The following is a 24,009-nucleotide window of genomic DNA, read 5'->3' on the forward strand; positions in this document are numbered from 1 at the left end:
TACGTAATTATAAATAGAATATAAAAGAAAGATATTTATTAGAGGTTATAAAGGAAATGGTACAAGGTAAAGAAATTTTAGTGTCAGAGGTAAGTGAAGAATGGGTCAAAAAGATGTGAGTCAGTGGTGACAGGAAGAGTAGGTGGTCAGCTATGGCAGAAAATTACATTTTCTTGATGCGGGTGGGAATACCGACTGACAGACTGTGCATAGTGACTCAAGTTCTGGTCTGCCACTCAGTCTATACACATATTTGTATATCCAGTCTTACTCTGAAGTGTTGATAGATCTTTGTACATTGCTTTTGGGTTTTTTGGGTTAAAGGTAATGCAGTAGATGACATGCCTTTGACCTTTCCCTTTTTCCCCTAGCGTTGCTTTTTACCTCCCTGGTTTTTAAGGGTAAGATATCTGAATCAGTTGGTGCATGCAGAGCAGGGGATGTCAGTTCTGTGCCTGGCAGCCTGCAGGGGGCTGTTTCACAGCCTTGCTATTCCATGTGACGCTTGATGGCAACTTCTGTGACTTGGAGGTGCTGCTTAGGTGTGGTTTACAAATGAAGAGCACCAGTCTCTGGGCTCTCCCAGAACCTGCAGTTCCAGAAAATGTTGTCTGGATCCTGGGAGAACTGATCTCACTGTTCCCTCTGCCTCATTTTGTTCTGGTATTGTGGTATGTTTTTCTTTCCTGTATCCGGTGCTCATCCGCTTAAGTCACTTTTCTTGTGCTTCACTGTTTAATTTTCATTTTTTTTAGAAAAACGGATATATGGAGGAATGTTTTTAAAATGCGTCAGTTGTTCCATGGTAATACCAATGAAATATTTTCTGGTTTCATTGTGAAGTGATGAGAGTTCAGAATTTTGATAATGTAGTCAGTTGCAGTAATTTCTTGGGGAAGGCTACAAACATTTTAAGTAGGCTCTTGTGTCAGCCAATCTTTTTTGCTGTAATGGATTCCTTTCCATATCTGCAGGGAACAGAAGGCAAAACTAGGTCTTTAAAAATCACTGCACAGTAACAAGTAAGTCAATGTACTTGTGTGGTTTTCTTTTGAAAAATCCCTCCCCAAGTGAAGGACTTTGCATTTCCTTTGTTGAAGTTGATGAGAACTTCTTTATATGTGAATTGATTCTGGTCACTTTTCAAACACCACCTCCTAAAGGGCAATTGAGCAGCAATTCCCAAATGTCACAAGTGGAGCAGATGAGGCAGAAATCTGGCTTGGCTGAGCAGGATCTTCTCTTGGAAATAAGGCAGAAAAAGGGAGATGAGTGCAGAGTGGAAGCAAGGCCAGGTGACCTGGGAAGAATACAGTGGTGCTGCTTGCCACTGTAGGGGGAAAATTCTTGTGGCCAAAGCTCAGCTGGAGTTGAAGCTAGCCAGAACTAGTGGGGGACAATAAGAAGAGTTTTTTAAAATACATTAACAGCTATAGGCAAAATAACTGTCCCATTACAGGGTGAGGATGATCACTGCAGACAGGGCCAGGGACAAGGCAAAAGTGTTTAATGCATTCTTTGCCTTTGTCTGTAGCCAGGATGATGGACCAGGGGAGGATGGTGAAGGCTCTGAAGGGAAAGCTGCCTGAGGAGTGGCTGAGGTTCCCTGAGCTGTTCAGCCTGGAGGAGACTGAGGGGAGACCTCAAAATTCCTCCTTAGGGGGAGAGGAGGGGCAGGCACTGATCTCTGCTCTTTGGTGACCAGTGACAGGACCTGAGGGAATGGCCTGAAGTTGATTCAGGGGAGGTTTAGGGTGGGTATCAGGAAAAGGTTCTCACCCAGGGGTTGGTTGGGCACTGGAACAGTTCCCCAGGGCAGTGCTCACAGCACCAGCCTGGCAGAGCTCAGGAGTGTTTGGACAATGCCCTCAGGCACGTGTGGGGATGTCCTGTGCAGGGCCAGGAGCTGGACTCCATCATCCTTGTGGGTCCCTTCCAGCTCAGAATATGCTGTGATTCTGTGATGTATTCGAGAATTGAGCTCAATGAAAAATAAATTAACACATAGTTCTGGCTTTACATGAAGAATTCTTTTCGTTCTGGGTGAAATGTAGTTTGTGAAATAAAGTGCAGTGACTTTCTGACCATTGCAGAAATGTCTAGGCCTGTGTTTATGACTTGAGCTCTACACCAGTGTTTTCAAGCTGTAGCAGCTGAGATTTTTAAGGACATAGTATCCTAAATACCTGGGGTGTAGGAAATACTCTTTTGTGAAGTACAGTCTGTTGGTTTCTATTTTGATGCAAATCTGTGCATAATCAAAAAACCATTCTGGCAATCTACTCTGAGTTCATCTGTGTGGGCCAAAACCATTTGATAAAAGTATCTACTGCCTGCTGCACCTTCTTGTAAGAAAATAAAGGAGTTTCTTAAGTCGCATGGTGTTGACTAGGAAAAATAGAAATAGCAGGAAATTTTTGAAATTTTTGTAATGTTTTACAGGGTCCTTGAATCCCTAATTACTCTGAAAGATTCCTTCTTTTCTGTGCTGCTGGAGGTTGCGCGTAGGACACTGTTGTTTGCTGTTCAAGTGTCGTAGGTCAACACATGTTTCCTGGTATGCAACTGTTGAAAAGGGGGGGGTGTTTGCTTGTTTTTTGGTTGTTTTTTTTTTCTAATGTAACCCATACACACATTGTCAAAACTCATCTATTATTCTTTTAATGTTTGTCCAGTACTACACAGTTATTTTCAAATTTTCACTTAATTTGTTTGGAGTTTGCAGCGAATACTTTTCGTATTATTTTTCTTTTGTACGGTCTGTTTCATATTTGGGAGACTCAGGAATGTAGGAAACATTGATGCACCAGGAAGTGCTGCCTGCACTGGGGTATTTCTGCTCATCTTGTATCATTTCTCCTGAGACAAATGAATGACTGTGCTAATATTTGTAGGCAGCTCTGCATCCTTGCTGCTCAGACAGGACCATCATGTCTGAGATGTTGTCATCGTCGGCGCTTACGCCGTGCTCGCCGTCCTGTGTCTCGCACTTCCAGCCTTGCTCATAAACCAAATTTTACTTTTACTAGCTTGAATCTTAGTGTTACTGTGAGTGTATTGCTAAGCTGTATGTTATGATTTCTCTATTGAAGTGTTAGCAGCCATTTTCTGTTGTTTAAAGCAAAGGCTTCAGACTTTTTGTGGCGTTGTAGGTGTCCATGTTGAACTCCTGATGCATTTTAGACCTCAGGTTTCAGTCTCCTTTCAAGCCAGACCATAGCAGCAGTGGTTTGCTTGGCTCTGGGTAACTTCAGACAGTTTCAGAGTCTTCTAAAGATGGCTTTTGCCAATATAGTAATACTTTATTTTAGATGAGGAGAACAATAGAAGAGCCAAAAGTAGTTCAGTGTTTCACTGAACCAATGTAGAATTTATTTTTAGTACTTAAGAAAAACCCCAAACATTTTCAGGTGATTTTTGTGTTGCCTGTATCATGAAGGAATAAGTAGTCATTCTTTTAAAAGAACATGCTGTCCTTTTGGATAGCTGTATTGCACAAGTGATGGCCAAGGCAAAAGAGTGGGGTTTTTTTCTTGTTTTACTTTTTATTTTTCCTGCAGATGGCTTCCTCTTGGGTATAATTTGGAATAAAATTCAGTACTGTTAAGTGTTTTGGCTCTTTATTTTATTCAAAGTATGTAAGACATTACAGATGCCTTGAAATATTTCTATTTCCTCTGTATGCTTGTGGGACAATAGAAGGGAACCCCCCATGGTTGACTGGTGTTTCTATTTTTATATATAAGAGTACCACTAACATTTGATTAATTTGGGGAAGGAAACATGTTAGTTATTTAATTTTTTTCAATGGGATTGTGATATTTACAATGTAATTTTCCATGTATTAATTCCTACTCTTCAATAGCCTCTTCTATTGTGTAGTAATTATTTGGTAATAATTTGACATGCATAATAATAATGTATTTTCCCCACCTCTTGTGCAATTTAGATGATAAAGATGTGGTTTCTATTTCTGCTCCCTGTATTTTAGGAGAGGATCTGTAATTGTTGATGTTCAGTAATGCTTAGTTTCAAAGAACAATAAGGGCAGCCCAGGTCCCTTTGGATATAAGGGACTGGAATTCTCCCACCAGTAAAGGAGTAAAGAAAAGGCCCTTTCTGGGCATCCTGTCCCTGCAGAGGGCACTTGGATGCAGCTGAAGTGCAGTGCTTATATTTTATCTGCACTTGTTAACCCACTTGGGACAGAGGAAAAAATGCCTGGTTTTTCTGAGCAGTGAAGTTACCAGCTTACATTTTTCAATTCTCTTCATATGGCATTGTTTTAATTAATTACCAATAAGTGGCATTTATAAGCAGTGAATCCTTTTGCAAGTATAATTTGACCAATTATTTTGCATTAAATTATGAAGACAAGATAGAATTATCTAATCCCTACCGATCCACTTGAAAAATATTTACTCCTTCATATACAATCCTACTCAAATCTTTCCAAGAACTAAATTTTATGGTATGAAATGATATAATGTTTTGAATATGTTGTACACAAGCAATGAAGTTTGCTTTCTTTTTAAAACATTTCAGTTTATTTTTAAAAACTTTACCCCTCCTCTTTTTGGCTTCACAGAAGAGACCATATGTGATACATCAGCTTATTTAGTCTGACCAGAGTCTATTAATTAGCACCACTGATTTGTGATACAATGTCCAACAATTCTAGTTATTCCAGCTAGTTTCAGTCCTGTCCAATTTGATAGTGTTCTTGAGATTAGGATGAAACCAGAGCATCTCTGGAGCTTAAGGGAATTGATTACACTGATGATGCTAACATGCCATATGCTACAAAGGAAAACAAACAAGCAAAACAAATCCCTGAATCCCTCTCAGCTTGATTTGGTAGAAAATTCCATCTCAGCCCTTGATTTGGCATGCAGTTTATAGTCACATAAGCAAGACAGGGCAGCCAGAGCTCTCTGGAAGTACCTGCCAGCCCCATGAAGTGCTGGATGGCTGCCACTGGCTCTCCTGCAAAAACTCCAATGTCCAATTAGGTATCCAGGTGGAAGTGCTGTCTAAATCTCTCTGCTTGAGTGGCTGAAGCTCTGAAGTATGAGATCTGATTATAGCTGTGTAATCATGGAAAGCTTCAAGTGTTCCGAGCACGTCCAGCCCCTGGAACTTTCAGAGGTTTCATGTACAGATTCCCAGGTCCCTCACGGGTCTGAGCTGACTTGTGCTGACACACATGGACAACATCATTCCTTCCAAAAGCTGTTCAGTTTTACTTGAAGGACTCCAGCTCCAGCTGAGGAGAGCATAATGCTTACCCTGATAACCTGACTCTAGTTTCCATTTCTTTGACTGACTAGAGTATGAGATCTTACTTTGAGATTTGAACTTTTATAATGAATTCTGAACACTTATCTGAAATCCTCTTACTAGCAAACACCTTATCTAGCAATAACCACTCTATAATGTGTTTCTCAACACTCTGCACTGAACTCCAAAAGCTGAGCTCCTTTAAACTCATGCTATGACACTTGTTTTCCAGCACAAGTGTTGGGGCTTTTTTTTTGTCTTACTTGGAAAAATCTCTTTGTATTCTCTACACCATGTTCCAAAGTGATTTTTTTGGCAGGTCTGTGCCTGCCCAATTAGGACACATGGGACAGGATGAGACTTTTTAGCTGGGAGCAGGGCTGGGTATTAGATAATGCTTCTTCAGTAGAGGTGCCTTCACTGATGTGTATCACTGGTAACAAAGATGGATTTTCTTTTCCAGTCTCTCAGCAGGCTTGTCTTTAGTCTATGGAATGTGTTTTTAAAACATAATTGCCACAAAGCATCAAATCACTTTTAAGAAAGAAAAAAATCCAGGTATACTTATGTGATTATGATTGTATTTGTCAGCTGCATTGTATTGGTATTACCCTACCCTGAAAAACCATTTTAATGCCTTGTTTTTACAGAAACATATCAGTCATCATTCTGTTTGTATCTTGATTTTGGCTCTGATGCTGATTTTCTGCTCATTTACCTGAGTTGACTGTTGTGCTGAACTAGTCAGTAATTTCCTATGGACATTCTTTTTTACCCTCTTAAAGCATAAAAATTATGCCTTTGGTGTCTGGCCTCTGGAAATTCCTGCTTTTAGAATACTGAGTTTAGTGGTGAAGAGCTCTTCAGTTCTTTTCTGCTGCATGCAAGTTGCTTGAGCCAGTTTGATTGACAATACTGACTTTTATCAGAGATGCTCACATTGTCTCTGCTCTTTTTTTATTTTTTTTGTTCCAGTAACATCTTGCAACAGAAGTCTGCTCCTCATAAGAACTTGTGATGCTCTGTTTTAATTGCCCTATAGTGGAGATCAGAGCACATGCATGTTTGGGTACCAGTTGTTGGTTTCTCTGGATCTGGATTGAAGGCAGTTGAGACAGTGGTTCATGTTTGGACTCGGGTGTTTGTTATTTCTTATCAGTAAAACAGTCTCACAATCATGAGTTCAGCAGCTTTTCATTAGCACAGCACAAAATGGCCAACAATCTCTTGTTACAAGGTCTTGTAAGACTAAACTCTCCAATTAAGAACTGACACCTAGATTATTTTCCCTTTTAACCCAATAACTGATCCCAAAGAACCCACCATGGGGACTTTTCTGTCCAATTACAAAATGCCACCCAAACCCATGAAGAAGAAGGAAGAAGCATGAAGCAAAAACCCAGGACAACACCCTGTGCCCTCCATCTTGCTTCCATCCACAACATACTAAAACTCCCAAAAGCTAAATTTCTCAGCAAGTGATACACCTACACTGCTCTCTATAATCTATTGCACACTTTTGTGGATTCCAGTCTACCTTGAAGTCTGGGAAACTTTCTCCATGAGTGAGGGTCAAAGTCAGTGCTGCCCTGGGGGTCAGGACACCCCAGAGCAGACACAGAAATATTCCCAGTGCCCTGGGTTTCCACACATGCAAGCTGCAGTATTTTCCTGCAATATTTTGCAGTATTTGTGCAAAGCTCCAGTTTAACATGTTGTCCAGACGTGGAGTGCACTAGAGAGCTGCCAGAAGGGAGGAAAAGTGGCTGCCATGAATAGATAGGGACTTAGAAGCACAAACTTCCTCAGTGCCAAACCTCTCTCAAGCTTCATTCTGATGAGTTTTGGAATCTTGTACTGCAGAAACTGCTAAATTCAGCAAGCCTACCTGGAGGAAATAGTCTCTTGCTCCAAGTAGCTGTTTCCTGCCATGCCAGCTGTGCACATGGAAGCATCTGCAGTGGCACAAAGGCTTCTTGTTTACACTGGGGCTCTTGGCAGACACGCTCTCCTACCACAGTCCTGAGAGATATCCTGTACTCAGGCCAGCACTAATGCCCACTCTTATGTGACAATAATAATTCAGGCCCCAGTGTTGTGGGAAGAGAGGACAAGTATGTCTCATGCTGCTGATCCCAGTTCTCTGCACAGGAAACTGAAACTCAGTGGAAAGCACCAAACTTTTCAGCTGTCTTTTCATGCTACGTATTTGACTGTGTTCCTGGTGAGAATGCTGATAGGAAATGCATTCCATATTTTTCTTAATTAGCACTGTGGAAATGAAGAATTCAGTAGTAGCAACCAGTGTACAGAACTTCATTGGTGGAATATGTTCGTATTGCAATCCAGTTGTTTGGTATTTTTTAGTTTAGCTCCCAGCCTAGTCTTTCACTTATTTAAGATGTTTCTTGGTGAGATTTTTAGTCACATTTAATTTTTCTATGTTTATGTATTTTCTGTTTCCTTGTAGAAACTCACACCTGCAAAAGGGGAAATCAATTGTGACCTTAAGTGGGAAACAATAATATGACTCATGTAAGAAGTATTGTTGAATTCCCAAAATTACCAGACCAGCAATGTACTGCCCTTTCTATAGTTTCCTTTGTTTATTTTTAATTTAACTTTTCCTGGCTGAGTCAAGCTTTTGGTGCAGGGAGCTGCTGTAGTTGTGTCCTGCCTTTGCACCTCTGTGGAGGTGAGGCTGATGGAGCAGTGTCAGGTGTGGTGCTGCTGGGAATGGCTGCGTGTCACAAGGGGGAGGTTTTAGGAGTGCCCTCCCTTCAGACCTTCCAGCCCTGACAGGGCTCCTGCTGGGCAAGGCCAGTGCCAAACCTTTTCAACTTCCCCAGTTGCATCTTGAAGGGATATATTTCTAAAAGAAATGGGTTATCACTTTGCACTGAGCACTTTTTTTTAGGGAGTTTTAGGTATGTGTTACCCTTTTTGTGGTTTGTTCCACAAGTGTATGTTCCAGTTGAATTTCTGCTATTTTAAGAGCAAATTCTGACATCAAATTAATTTGCCAGTTTCAAGACTTCCTGTTCTGTATTCTGTCATCTTGAGGCTGTTGGCATCTCTTTTGAATCTCTTAAGTCCATTTTGCTGCAGCAGTCCCAGGCCTTTCGGTGATGGGTCTCTGTCAGGTCACATCAATGTTCTTTGCAGTGTACCCTGCAGTGCCATGTGCTTACACACACTGCCCCCAACTCCCACGTGCTTTTTTCTGAGTGTGGAGACTTGAACCCATCTCTGGCATATTATTCTCAGGAGTTTAAAGATGATGGATACAAAAATCCTAACATCTATTAGCACTTTTTAAAAGCACTTTTTTAAAAAAGCTGCTTTTTTACGATTGCTAGAGAGCAACAATCTCCAAACTGTAGCATGGTATTATCAGTGTGGTTTAATGTCTGATTGGGCAGGTGTGAGTGGTAAAAATGAGATAATGAGGACTTTGTGTATTATGGTAGTATTTTATAGAACATTGACCTGGAGTAGTATTAATCATTAACATAAATAAAAATTTATGTTCCTTTAAATTGCTTACTGGGTGCCAGTTGTAATTGTTGAGTGCTGTATGCTAATTACCCTGCTTTATTGCTATTTTTTCTTTTTTTGGACATTCAACCAATGCAATAATTGCACATGCTGTATGTATTTTAAAGCTAGTTTATAGTTTATCTAGTAAATGAGTTGGGAAGTTGCTGAAGACTGGGAAATGTTTATGGCTGCTGCTGTAGCAGGACTGCTGCTGCCAAAAGAGAAAAAGAAAGAAGGAAGGAGAGAGAGAAGAGGAGCAAAAGGAGTGCAATGAGTGCAATAGGCAAGGTTAATATTTCGTGCTTCACTGATAATTGTGCATAAAATGCTCAATTATGTTTTTAAATAGAAACTGTATTTCTAGGCTTGTCTACTTCAGATGACTACTGATCTTTTAAAAGGTCAGGGGTCATTACAAGTAGGAATAAAACCAAGCCCCCAAACAAAAAAGCAACCAAAAACCCCTTCCCAAATGCATTAACTATTAGTATAATTGCACAATGCATTTTCAAAACAATTCCTGAAAAATGGTTGTTGAAAAGGTTAAGAGGGACACAGACACTTCTTTATCTGCTTTGTGATGAAAATTAAAACACAGGTATTGAATACAAGGAATTAGTTTCTTTCATAGTGTTATCCTTTTATAGTCCTTCTTTAAGTATTTTAAATATCAGAAATTCTCCTTCCACACTTTTTGTCTATAACAAACACAGTACATCACTAGAATTGATTATTCTGTATTCACTAACCTGTGACTGAAGTATAAATTGCTAAAGTCATGTCTTACTTGGATTTATTGCTGTGTTGTAATTGTCTTTTCTGCTTTCATGTTGAACAATTAATTTCCAGACTTCTCTTATTCCTTTGACCTGTGGTACCATGGGCAGCAGTTATTGGTGACCTGCAAGGATTGCTTTGTAAAAGGAATTCTGAAGGCAGGCCCTGTGTTCCTGAATTTCAGGTGCAAGACCCAAGTTTAAATTTATGACTTCTTAACTGTTTGATGATGTTTAAAATGTATGGGTTTTTTTGTTTTTTTTTTTACATACCTAAAATTTTCTGGTGTGCAGTATGTGCTTCAGGCACCAAATGTATGGATATTTGGGTTTCCATACTGATGTACATCTGAGAATTCCTGGTGGTTGTCCACAGCTATCTGAGGCAGCCCAGAGCAGTGTTGGGTTTTACTATGGGTGGGTGTGGTAAGAAAAGATTCTGGGTTCAATGATCTCAGAATTTTTAAATTTCTATAAGATTATCGTGGTAACACTTGGCTGAAATCAACAGGATGGACCACTGTCTAAATAGGTTAAAAAAATAAAAAATTATTTGCACAAGCCTGCCAATTCCACATTCTTACTAAACTTCATTAGAATGGAGATGTTGGAAGTTTGTTTTGTGAAGAAAACCCCATTCAATGCCATTATTAATCCTGTACTATTTCTGAAATAAAGGCATTAGCTTGCAGTACTTACTCATAAATCACCATTTCTGTAGACTAGCCTGGTTTTGTTCAGAAATGGTCAGAAGAGTATTTGACAGCTTTTTTGTTGTTGTTGTTTTAAATAAGCCACTGGAATGGCAATACTAAGTGTTCTGAAAACACAAGAAGGAACTGTTTTCCCAGTGGGTGTAGTTTTCTTGCTAAAAGCCAGTTCAGTTTGTTTTATTTTTTCAGAAGATAAACTAGGAGTACAGTTGCTGCACAAATGCTTTTCACCAATCTGAGTTTTCATTATAGCAGCTCATTAAGGAAAGGTGTTTAAAATTACACAATTTTATGAGGTTTTAAAAAGGCAAAGCAATGAACTTGAAACTGATGGGTTTTTTCCAAGTGTAGATGTGCACCCAGGATTATCTATTTACTGGTGTGTGGGGAAGGTTAACCTTGATGAATTTCAGAAAAAGACTTCTCTGACTTTGGAAGATGAGTTGACTGGTTTTAATTGAGATGTTCCTGCATATTTTAGGTTTTCTTGCTTTGTGGAACTTTGCTGCAGGGTCTGTGACAAGCTCGAGCATCTGGTTATTGAGCATCACTTCAATGTGCAGCTCCAAGGAGAGAATTCCTGGTCTGTCCTTTGTGCAGGATTAGTGCCACCAAGAGATCTTCCAGCAACTTTCAGCCTTAGGAAGATCAAGGATGTGGTTGTGGATCTTCCCTCTGAAGAGAAATGTTTCTCAGTGTCTGTTTTTACGTGGCGTTAAGGGTTTGAGTGAGGAGCTGAGGTGGAAATGTCCGCAGCATCTGGGCAGAGAGGGAAGGATTATTCACCTGTAATATGAATAATTCACAGGCAGCACAGTTCACAGGTGCCTCAAGGTGATTATGTAAAGGTTCCTCTTAGAGAATGCTGCATTTCAGTTCATTCCAAGGTATAAATTTAAAAAAGGCCTTTATTTTTATTTCTTTAGGGTTTTAGGATTAAAAGCTGTTGTTTTGTTTGTGAGTTTAATTGTTTACAGTTGATCACCAGAATATTCTGCAACACTACAAATGGGCTTTTACCTGGAAATAATTTGGATTGTATGTTAAGTGCTCTGGTTTTATTTTAGACCAGGATAAGGATAAATACATGATTTCTTGGATATGAGATACTGAAAGGCAGGAAGCTGTTACAAAATTCAGTCTATATTTTGTGGTCTGTTTACATCCAGAGATATCCAAAAGATCCAGGCGTTTCTTCATATTAACAGCTTCATAACTTTGCTTTTTTTATCATGCCAATGAGCATTGTAATTGTTTTGTTTTAAATAGAGGTATGCATCTGAGAGAGAAAATTCCCTTTGCCAAAATTCCATACATAAGTGAATGGAGAAATGGTGAAATACTCAGCAGCTGGTGCTGGGTCATGCAAGTCCAGATGGAACAAACTTCCTTCACATAATGTCCAGAACATGGTTCTTTATTTTTAGGGAGGTTTGCAGGAAGGATGATGATGATACATGTTAAAAACAAAGCACAGTTACTTGAATAGTAAGAGCCTGCAGAAGCAGGCTTAATGAAATGAATCTTTGTGCAGAGAGTGATTCAAGGGAGAATTCAATGTTTGGTGAAAGACTTGAATTAGAAAGGAAAGCGGATATCTCTGTCAGATGTTTTAAATTTTAAAATAATTTTGGGATCTTTTAATTCATGTTTGTCAATGGAGTTCAAGAGTTTTCTATTTTATGTGTATCCTAGATAGCTTTGGATTTTATTTGACAAGGAGCAAGTGCACAAATATATTTTGAAGAAATAAGTATGGTGTGAGAAAATGTCTTAAATATAATAATTCAAGTGCAGGATTCTGTCACAGAGCTTGTCTACTGCTCTGTGTAAACCCTTCCTAAAATGCTTTCAAAGGATGACTTGCAAAGAATGTTTCATGTTGTAAACTTTCTGAACAAGCTTTTTTCCCTTTCTCCCTTGGTCATGCCATCAGAGGTGGTGGATTTGTGATGGGAAGCTGAGCAGCTCATTGATGCAGCAAACAATGTAAAGTGCAGAGGGAGCAGTCTGTGGCTGCACAGACCCAGCTAGAATATTGGTTTGAGTTTGTGTTGTGGACTTGGTTGTGCTCGGGCTGCAAGGCCAGAAGAAAATGATGGATTTCTAAGGTACAGGTTCTTGCAGCTGGGTCATTTCTGATCAAATTTCTGAGATATGGATAGTATAGTTTTGTCATGGTAAGGATACAAAGGACTGAAATTTTTCTTTAATGAAACTTGAACACTTTAGAATTACTGTTCATTATCATGATATTTAATCTTCATATTCACAGTAACCAAAAAGCCTTCTTCCTCTAGTGCTTTAATAGAAATTGTGACAATTTCAACATTTTCTTCAATTTTTCAACAGACTTTAAAGTGCTGCTTGGGGAAATTGTCATGGCCTCAAACACTGGGTGTCCAAGCCCATCTTTGGATAAAGTCCAGCATCTCAATGACTTTTTTCAAGTGAGGATCTACTTCACAACCTGTCCCTTCCCAATCAGGATGTCCTAGGTTTCTGGACACCAAAGCTGTGTCCAGTATATCTAGGGGATATGCTGATTTATGCAAATGATTTATTTCAATTGAGAGGGACAAGGGAACCAGTAGCAGTACAGCTGTAGCTCTAGGTTAGAGAGAGGGAACAAATCTGTGAATCAAGCAAGGATGATGTGTTTAGCTTATAAAAATCAGAAGAAAGAAATGTCACTTTTAACTGATTAATCATGTCTAGACTTTAGCAAGAAGGCTTGTGGTGATGACATAGAAATTTTTTGAAGGTAACAAACCCAGTTACACTGGTTTAGAACGCCATGCATCATTTTTAAATCTGTCTGGTTTCTTGTTTAGTCTGAAGGCATTTGTGGGAATAATTGAGAGAAAGTTCTTTGCTTCAGTGGGCACCTGCAGTTTCAGACAATGCAGAAAGTGTAATTTCAGTACCTGCAGTGTAAGATGTGTTGCATATTGTTCAGGGCAATTTCTGCATATCTGCAGCAAAGTTTAGAAGGCAGTCAGTTCTAACATGGAGTCTGTTGGAAGCACTCGCCCAGCATTAGGGCCTCGTTCTTATGAATTGTGAGTTGGACATTCTGCTTCATTCTTCTTTTCACTGCCTTTGATAGGAGTTGTAGTCTGTTTCCAAGAATTCTGGCAAATAAGTGAAACAATATGGAAGGGTGTTGGTTCTTAAACTGTTGGGGTTTTTCTTGTTTACTGGAGAAGCCACATGACCTTTGGCTTATATTCACAATGATGCTTTTGTCTGTTTTGGTGAAGCATCTGGTTTGGTATGGAAACATTTCCTTGTTCTTAGTAGCCAGAGAGTGCTGGTAATCATCCTGGAGGGTAACTTGTATTTATGCTGGTTTGGAAAGTTCTTCTCAATGTTGCTTGCATTTCAAATATTGCGCTAATATTTATTACCTTATTTTAAGGAAACTGAGAAACAGTCATTGTTTAATCTCGTGGGGGAGCCTGTTGTCTTTATCCTCAATCTCTTTATTTATAAATTCCTTCTAGTTTATTTGAAAACACAGACTCTCTGTGTAGCCAGTGGATGTACTCTACTTCAGCTGTTTTCCTCAGTGATCACCAATTGTTGTTTTCTAGTAAAACAGTTAAATCTAGGAAGTTTTGATGCCTGATGAAGGCTGACCTAGGACAGAGGCTAGATGGAGTTAAAGAATAAAGTAGGGATTTATTAGAAGGCCTCGATGGATCCACCTTGGGCAGCACAAGAGCCCAGCCAGGGCTACACCCAAGATGAACCAAAATGGTCACAAAACGCACGGCCGGTCACGGGATCTCTCACTTTTATAAGTTCTGGTCCATTTGCATATTGGAATTAATTGTCCAATTACAGCTTCAGCCCATGAAGTCCCATCCTTCTTGTTTTTCTCTCTTCAGTCCACTGTTGTTTATGCCCTTGGGCCTGAAATTTGGATCATTTGTCCTTGGTCCCCAGCTAGAGGAGGAATTGTTTTGTCTCCCTACTCTGTGAAGAGCTCACCATCCCCTAATATGAACTGCACACCAAAGTAGTGCAGAACCTGAAAAATATAAAAGCTAAAGCCTGAGGCATCATTTTGTGCACAAGATCACTTTGAAATTGGGGAGAACTCTCACCTGTGACGTGAGTAGGTTTTAGACATGCATAGATTGAGAGGCTGCTATTGACAGCAGCCTGCTCAGATCCAAAGTCTCCTCTGGTAGTTCAAAGTTTAGCTGTAGGGTTTCCCTTTGCATTTCCCAGTTTACAGGGCAGATGTTGGAATAGATTTTATGCAGCAGACCTGCTAATAATGCATTTTCCCAATAAAAAGGATTGTTTTCAAACAATACCAAAGTGCTTCTGTGCCTTTAGTAGGGCAGGGTTTGGAATGGGCAGAGTGGGATTTGTCCAGGAATTCCAGACTCTCAAAAATCTGAGATTGTTGTTTCCAGGTGTGAGATGGGCATCACCTGTAAAGCAGAAAGGCAGTGGCACCAGCAAGGAGCTCCTGTCAGAGCTGGGAGACTGGGCAGATCTGAAGGGGTGTTAAGATTGTAAACTCGAGTGTTTGGATCTTACAAAGCCTGAGCTGCATGAACAGCCTTCATTTGACCTACCTTGTAGGAAAATAATTTGGTTTTCATGGCATATCATGGAAAGATTTTATTTATTATTAGGCTCTTGCTGCATTCTTTGCATTTTGGCTCATATTTGTTGGGCAAAGAGCAATTCACAGTTTTGGGGGTTATCTTGTTGAACTGTGGATTCCAGGCTTCGTTTATTACACAGACACCCCTCAAACTCTGCAATTCATAGAGAACTCTTAATGATTTTTTTATTGTCAAACTTTTTAATGATGTTTTTGTTATAATGTCTGTATATATTTGCCATATTGCATTATCTTTATAGCAGTCCTGCAAGATTAATAGCAGTATCTTCTTATTTTTAACTGACATGGGATGAAAAACAAGAGGAGATTAGGCCAGCATTATCAAAATCATAGACTAATACTGGATGCTTAACTTGGAATGACTAGGATGTCTTTTCACAAAGTACTTTTTGATGTTCAGAGCAGTTATTCTCAGATGTAGAAGGGAGTGCTTAGCACTTCTAAGGATGCAGACTCACAAGTGTTAAGCTGACTATCTAGAATTTGAAGAATGTAACATGAGAAAACTTAAGTTTTGAAGATTTTCCCAGGATCATAAAAGAAACTGCATATCAGAGGCAGAGTTTTAACTGGTGCTCACCTAAGACTACCCAGCTTTTATGGTAGAGGTTCTAAAGATGAATCTGTAGAAAATGTTTGTTTACAACTTACTCTTCATGCTCTTTCAGTCTTTAACATCTGTCTGGAGGAATGAAGCAATTCTGGAAACTTGAGATTTTGACCTATTTGTTTGATTCCTTTGGTATCTGCATCATTTAACAATTCTAGGAATTTATTGTGGGTTTTTTAAATTGTTATTACTCCTAATACATACAGGGGTTATTGCTTTTTTTGTCTAAATTCTAGGGTTATAATTTTGCTATTAGAAATGTATTTGTGATTTTTTCGTGGATGTGACTTTAGCTTTCAGTAAAAGAAAGGAGGAATAAAGGCCACCCCAGATATCTTCAGCAAACTGATCCCTGAATTTCAGCACACTCTTGCATTAGAGAGTATTCCTTTAAAAAGGAAAAAAAATCTCACAATTTCCACTTTGCTGTTGAGCTGTAGTTCTGTTTGTTCATGCTACTTGTGTGTGTAAAATTTCAAATGTTTACAATGAAGTTTACAGAAGTAATCAATAAATAGGTGAAAAATATTTTTCTATAGTATTCTTTTTAGGAATGGGTATTGAACTCACTTCCTATTTTGCAAGTAGGTGCAAGTGATATATATCTATGTTTGATTAGATAAATTATTAGTGAAATAAGTGAAGAAATGAAAAATGTAGAGTTGTTTTAAGACACAAGAATTTTAGCTTCAGATTCTAACCTTTTATCCAAATGAAATCTGCTTCATGTGTCAATTTATTCCTGTTATTTCCTGTTCAACACCACAAAGATGCTCTTAAATGCTGACTGTATTTAAAGGAATACATTTTCTTTTTATAGTGTTTATTCTCTCCCTTAATATTTATAGAGCTAAATTTTTCTCAGTCTTACCAAGTTCAAGACATAGTGGGTTTTCCCCATTTTCTTCAAATTTTGCAACCCTGCATATGTTCACTTTAAACAAAATGATCCTTGATGATGCTGAAATATTTTTCATATTTCTGAAAACAGCTGGTGTTACCTGTGTCTGTCTGTTTGCTCCCTTAGTTTTGCCAGCCTGGAGGATGGCAGCTCTCCAAGGAGAGGAAGCAGCCAACGTTCTTCGTGGTGGTTTTGACTGACATCGACTCAGAGAGGCACTACTGCTCCTGCCTGACTTTCTATGAAGCAGAGATCAACCTGCAGGTAAGAGATTGACAGCAAGGAGCAGAAATGCAGGAAGAAGTGCCTATAAACTATGCAGCCATGTCATAGAGAGCAACTTGAGGAAATATTTTGCTGTTCCTGCTGAGGGTTCGTTTTTCTGTCCTACAGAAATTCATGTGTTTTTGCAAAAGGTGAGCTTGAGGCACTGTTTTGTGTGTTTGGAGTTTTTATCTGTTTGGAAACAAACAAACAAACAAACAAAAAAAAAACCCAGCCAAAACCACGTCATAGAATTTCTTTTTCTCCACCACATTTTCCTTTTCAAATGGGATAAGCAATATGGTGTTCCTTTCATTTCCTTTCCTGTTTGACATAGCATGGATGAGTCTGAGCCTTGTTCTAGGAGAAGGTTTATTAACTTCTGCTCCCTCTGCTGGCCTGCTCCGTCAGAACAGATGTGCACTCCAAAAGGATGCTGGAGTGTGCATCCACATTTCTGTAAGTGCATTTATTGGCAAGATTTTAAAAACTGATGGAATAATTATTCAGTTTTTAGTTGGGTCAGATTGGAGGTGTCAGCTACTTGGCACTGTTTGATTTTAAACATGTATTTCATTTTTACTTGGCAACCTCAGTCTTTCAAAAATAGACATTTTGTTTCCCATTTGATGTAAAGTACTTCCCAGAATATCTGCTGTGACTTAATACTTGAAATCTTTAGAATCTAGAACCTAGGGAAAACCTAATCCAATATGTAATTGCAGACTGCCATTGTTATGTTTTGAAATATCTTCTTTCCTACGTGAAAATTAAAAAAATAAGTAAAACCTTGGCACTAAGTATAATGGAATTAGCTGAGATTAAATAAATAGCTGAGTAAAGTAATTTCTTGTTCTCTTAGTGAAGAACTGCATCATTATTGATTATTTTAAGAAAATGTTTTTAATAATCCAAGAGCACTATGTTCATTTAATACCAGAGTTGAAAGATTACCCTGTTTGTAGAATAATTGAAAGATGTGTTGTAGTAATAATAATAATGGTGTGGTTTTTCTGGGCATAGTTGGAAGCCAGAGAATAATAGTTATTCTCATTTCATTAGTGCTACAGTTTAGTTGGATGTTTTTGTGGACTTTTAGAAGGATTTGAAAGCAGAAATGTACCCCAATATTAGATGTACTTTAGTCTTAAGCTTTAGTGTAGATTAGCTGACACATTCCTCTTAAAATTTCATGTCTGTCATATTTCCTTTATTTTATAAGTAGAGAGTGAAATATTCTATAGTAATTCTTTCCCAGCTGATAAAAATTTACAATGGCTGACTCTTCCTTCACTCTATGTATTTCATAACATAAACTAAATTTAGCAAACTTGTTATTTATCCTGTAGTTTCTAGCAGCTGCTTTTGATTCCCTATCCACATCTTTGAAGTAATGCTCATCACAAAACATCCAGTATTAACTAAAACTTTTTCTTTCCTTATATTGCCTAAGTATTAATGCAAAATAACCCAAAGTAAAAAAACAATAAAAACTGAGTGCAGCAGGATGTTGGTTCTCATAATGCCATTCCTGGCTGTGTTGTAAAGAATGCATATTTTTCAGATGAACTTGCTGTGGTGAAATTTATTCTATGACTGCATTGTTTATAGCAAAACTTCCTGTTTCTTTCTGAAACCCAAAGAGAATAATTGAACGTGCCCTGTTCCATGGTCATTAGACAAGAATCCAGCACGTGTACAATCTGTCATGAAACCTGAGCTCACACAGCATTGGGCTAGGGCAGTAATATTGATTTAACCATTCAGATGCATGCTTAATTAAATAATCTATGAAACATCGTGCTCAGGACTTGCAATGAAGTCTAGACAGTGCTTTGCACAGATAAATACAGGTCAGTTTTTCCTTAACTGACTGATATAACTTACTGAGGCCAAAGGAAGATTAAATTTCAATAAAATCCCACAAAACCACTTCTTTCCCAGTAGCCTTCACCAGGTAGACCTTGCTGATACATGAGGCTGGTCAGAATTCAGCCAGAGCAGCAGATGAGATGTTGGGCTTGGCAGAATCATCTTCACAAAAAAGAAAAAAAAAAAGGAATCAACCACTGGGAAGTTTCTGTGGTTAATTAAACTGGGAATTGAAAACAAACTCATTTCTCAGCCTGTGAATGCTCCAAGAGAACCATCAAACCTATTTGGAACCTTCTGCATCATAATACGAACCCTTTAGACACAGTTGAGTCTGAGAAGACTCAAGGGAGGACTCAAGTCAGAAAGACTTCTGTTGTTTTGGCTCCCTTCATCCCTGCTTCAGTTGTTTGTTACAGGATAATTTGTAAATAAATGCTACCAGAAGTGTAAGGAGTTTGTACTCAGATGGAATACATAAGTGATACCACGATAATCTAGGATGCAAGATTAATATAGCAGCTGTAAAAACTACACAGTCTGCAGGAAAAAGTATCCTCCCTGCTATCTCTGGAAGTCCTGGACTCAGTGTAATCTCTTGGCAGTTGCATGCCACAACAAGTTTTCCAGAGGAAAGCACAGGCTCTAGTGATCAATCAGCTGATGGCCTATTTTCAACTTCTTCCCTCTGGCCAGAAAATAGAATGCTGTTTTCTTTGGTGGCATCCATGAATCATCCTTTGCATTGTTGCAGTTCTGACTGACCCAGAATTTATTACCTGCATGGGTGCTGGTCAGTTTGATTAGCAATCAGCTCTCAGAAACCTGTGATAATATAAAAAAACATTGTTGTTAACTTCAGTCTGGTTAATATTCCATATCTGTAGGCACAGGTGAGATGAACACACCCCATTAAACAGGGGAATGGAGCTCACTTGGTGCTGTGTGATTTCAGATGACACAGCTTTGCCATGGAGTCCTTCAGGAACTGTTCTGGTTTGGAGTGCTAGTCTCACTTATTTGTCCCAGTAACATTTGCTAAAGCTAAATAAGGATATGTTCTTCATCTGGGTTTAAAATGAAGCATTAGACAAACATTAGTTTGCCCTTAAGAGCAGAAAAGGTTGGGTTGTGTGTAGACACTCCTAGAGGCAGTTCAATTAACAGTGATAAAGCTGCTGTCATTCAGAGGCATCCTGAGCATGTTGCAGGGCAGTTCTATGTGCAAGGCTTCTCTCCCACCTCAAGTTCCTACATGAGTGTAAACAAATCTGAGCTACTGCTCTGCCTCTTGGTCCTTCCAGCTTCTTGTATTTCCAGCACGTGCTTGGCTGTATCCACATTTCTGTCTGGCTTAAGGTGCTATTTAGATACTCCAGCAAACAGAGCTGGGGGCCTCATTCACTGCCATGTGCCTGCAGCAATTAGGAGGAGGTGAGTAAGTCAAAACATCTCTGTTTCCCTTCCTCTCACAGTGCCTTCAAAGTTGGTTGGTTTTTTTAGAGGGGCTGGGAGGATGTGGAGGTGTGTGATGTCCCATTGCTGTATTTTGATTGCTTTTGTGGTTTGAAATCCACTTGAAATGTCAGTGATTTGGAAAAACCTTGTTCTATCAACCAAAAAAAAAGTCTTCTTAGTTTATTTTTCTGGCAGCTGAAGCCAGAAGCTGTTGAGCAGCCAAAGGATGTTCAGAAGAATCATAGCTTACATCTACAGAATTCACCCATAAAACTCAGTTTCTCTATGTTTGTAGCTTTATTAATCATAAAAAGTATATATTTGTATACATATATGTGCATACATTAACATGTTTAGTTCTGAGTGGTGTGCACAGTTTGCTAAAACGAGGTTCTCATTTCTAGCAGCAATTTCTGCATGTTACCACTTAGCAGACAAGGACTTGATTTAGTACTTTTGACTCAGCAGATACTTGTAGTGACCTCAGTTGTGCTTCTTACCAGTTACACAGAATTTATATTAACAATGTTTGGAAGAGCACCACAGATAGAATCTTTCTTAAAAAATGTTGACTCAGATAATTTAGAAACATAATGGTCAATTTGTACATTGCTTTGCACTTGGAAAGAAATTTGCCCTCTCTTCCCAACCCCACCATCAACAAATCAGAGAATGATTTATGCCAGCAATTGAGGCTGTGCAACTGCATTTCTTGCATTACAGAAAATCTGCTCAGTGAGATCAGCACAACACCCCAAACATTTGTTTATGACAATCTTATTACAAGATTGTCTCGTGCTTGTGTGTTGTCTCAAGTGTGTCTGTGTGTGTGTGTCTGTGTGTGTGTGTTAAAACATTGCAATGACAAATATAGGATTAAATCTATTGCTCTGGAAAATGGACATAAGTAATAATTCACAGCTCTCCTGTTTCCTGCCATTCACGTTCTCTTCCTCTCTCTGCCCTCCCCTGCAAAAGGAGGAAAAAGGACTTGTAAAAATCCCAAACCATAAAATGGCAGATTCACAACATTCATAGATATTTCCTGAGTCAAGGGAAAAACTGCCAACAAAATGATTGTGCTTCAAAAAGTTATGATTTCTCAGCTTGGACTGGAGCTTTGGTGTTGCTGCTGTGCTCAGGCAGGAGCTGCTCAATGAGTCACTGATGTTTTACCAGAGGCTGAGAACACTCAGTTCAGCTGTACCTGTTTTGTGGAGGAAACCTGACCTCCCCTTTGGATATTAAATGAGCATGTTCTTCCTAAAATGAAGTTTAATAATTTTATGTCAGTATCCCAAATGCTGAATTTATTCTGAAAGTTCCTTCATATAGTCAATGCCCCTAAACACATTTTGTGCAAAAGGCCCCCCAATTTTAAGAGCAATGTTTAGTACGTTGCATCATCATCTTTCTGAATCTACTGAAAAATGGCTGTTGTGACATTGTATAGAGATTTAAGTAATGCCTTATTTCTTTTCTTGTCTAGTGTAAAGGCCAGATTGCGATAATTTTCTCTATAAGAAACAGACTTGTATTTTAATGTCCTTTTATACATTTAAGATAACCATCAGAATTTAAAGTTAAGATGAGAATAGTTGTACAGAGGAAATCATATTTCCATCTTAATAACTCTGGCAATAATTTCTCCTGCCCTGTTCATCCCCTGGCTCGTGCATTTGCACACACATCCCCAAGCTGAACTCATGCTTTTGCAGGGTACAAAAACTTGTGCTGGGTAAAGGTCACCTTGTCCTCTTAACTCCTGTGTTGTTGAACAGAGGCCCCAAGTTCAGCTCACAGGACAAGGAGATGCTATCTTTTCAGCAGAGGCATTTCTTTGTCAGTAGAGATCAGATTCAGCTGACTTTCAAACAGCAGTGTAATACTAATTCAGCAATTCACTGCAAGTCTTTTCAATGCATTCCCCCATATGCAATTCAAAGGGATTAACTGTTTTAATTAACCAAAACAATCTGTGTGTGTAAAATGTTGCCTTGGTGTATGTCTATATATGCTGTTCTATATTATTTATAAAAAACATTATAGTGAGTTAAAATAGGGCATGAATTACAGCATTCTTAAATTTGAGTTTTGCCTTTTGTTCTGCATGTGTATCATAGGTGTCTGCAGTTTTCTCAGTTTAGGGGTGTGTGAATTCATGGATCAGGTTAGCTGCCTTTGGGAAAATTCAGAAAGGTTTAGTAAACTTGAAGCTCTGGAATGATGTTTGCTTCTGCATAGTTCTTGCTAAGGACCTGGTGCTGCATTTCTTTCCCATTCCTCAGGGATAAGGTTAACACAGTAAAAGCAGTTATTAATGCTGTTGATTATTGATATTCCAGTAGGGCAACTCAGTGGCATCATCTTGGACTTCCCAGGTGCTCTGGAGCTTGCACCTCCTATTTCAGAGAGACACTTTGTCTGGAAAGCTGCACTGAAATGTGCAAAGTGTGGGTGTGAGGTTCCTTTGGTTCCAAAGTACTTTCAATGGTTTTATGTGATAATCCATATCAACACCTTCTGGAGGTTTTCAAAGTGAGAGTGTTAAATGGTAAACATCTAATAGATGGTGGAGGTGTCAATTTTGTGTAGTGCTGGAAGGTGCTTTGCAAACTCTTTCTATCACATTTGTGCTCTGAAGTGTCAGTAGTACATAGAGAGTGAACCAGCTGACCTGTCATAAAACCTCAAGATTGCTCTATTTGATAAGTTTATGATCTTCAGGTCATTTTCTGTCTTTGATCCTTATCTTTTTTTAGTTGATAGGCTCTTTACTGTGCATTACTACATTGTATTATCCCCATTTTGAGATAATTAAATCAAGATAATGGCTTTTATGCTGGTTTAATTTTTTCCAGTATAGGTTTAGCTGCAGTGGTATGGTTCTGTGCACACAGGCAAACCACAAAGCAGATCTGTTCACCTGTGGTTTTAGCTCAGTACAGCAAATTGCAGGCAGGCTGCAGATTTGACTTCTGGCAGCAGGCAGCTTAGTTTATTTTAACTTTCCTACATGTGTTAGAATTTATTGGATACATGCATTTATATACTCTGACAAGTAAATAAAATTAATTGATGCTGAATGTTTTTTGGCCTTTGATTGTTAATAAAGCAGCTAAGCCTGTGTTTGGCTGCAAATAAGACAAACAGAGACTAAGTCACATAAGGAGAAAGGGATCTGTCCCAAATGAGTAATTGGCATAAGATTACTAAAGTAAACTCCAAATAATTTTTCCTAAAATAAGAAATTGAGCATGGTCTCTAAATCTTTGCTGGGCAGTTAGTAGAAAAACAACAGGCTTGGTGAACTTGGCATAATTTCAATGAAAAATTTTGCATAGGGCAAACTGGTTTTGACATAGTGAAGTACTAGAGAGCAAGTTTTGGAATGAGAGAAGTTTGTTCTCTTTCAAAGAGTGAACAAATTATTAAGGCACAACTCTAACTTCAGTTTCTGCTCACATTTGATTTCCTTTGAGTTTCAAATAATGCCTGCCAGCTTCCACCCCCAGAACAGCACAGCTACCTCTAAGTCCTCGTGTTTCTTCTAAATTTTCTATTAGTACCTCAGTTCAAATTGCTTTTCCTCCCTCTCACATGAGGATAAGCCTAATTTTTCTCTGCTCAACAGGAATCAGAACCAGCATTCCAGATTCTGAAGACTAGGGTGAAAAGACAGGAGAAGGGTGGCTGTGCTTCATGTGTGCTGTAACTCAGTTGCATGTTGATGGAGCAAATGATAATGCTGCACTCAGTTGTAGGGAGAATTGTTTCTGACCATATTGGTAGGTCCTTTGGATCTTTCCTGACTGACTTTGGTTCCTAATGTTGATTTTGGCTAGATGGTTATCTTTAAGTTAAATGTCAGTATCTAGAAGCAGAACTGACATCTTAAAATAATGTGATTGTTGTGGCAAAATCGGGTTTATAAAAGTTCAAGAGGA

The 24,009-nt window shown here is 38.8% G+C and overlaps 1 protein-coding gene across 6 annotated transcripts in view; it reads left to right on the forward strand.

The window, feature by feature from the left end:
• The window catches only part of SBF2 (SET binding factor 2), a 231,713-nt gene that overhangs the window by 82,189 nt on the left and 125,515 nt on the right, over window positions 1-24,009 (forward strand). For all 6 annotated transcript variants that reach the window (XM_077179816.1, XM_077179818.1, XM_077179820.1 and 3 more), the window contains exon 3: window positions 16,595-16,732. In XM_077179816.1, the coding sequence (XP_077035931.1) occupies window positions 16,595-16,732 (138 nt within the window). The remainder of the gene's footprint in view (window positions 1-16,594; window positions 16,733-24,009) is intronic.

Source organism: Agelaius phoeniceus, chromosome 6, assembly GCF_051311805.1.
Source record: "Agelaius phoeniceus isolate bAgePho1 chromosome 6, bAgePho1.hap1, whole genome shotgun sequence".
Lineage (NCBI taxonomy): Eukaryota > Metazoa > Chordata > Aves > Passeriformes > Icteridae > Agelaius > Agelaius phoeniceus.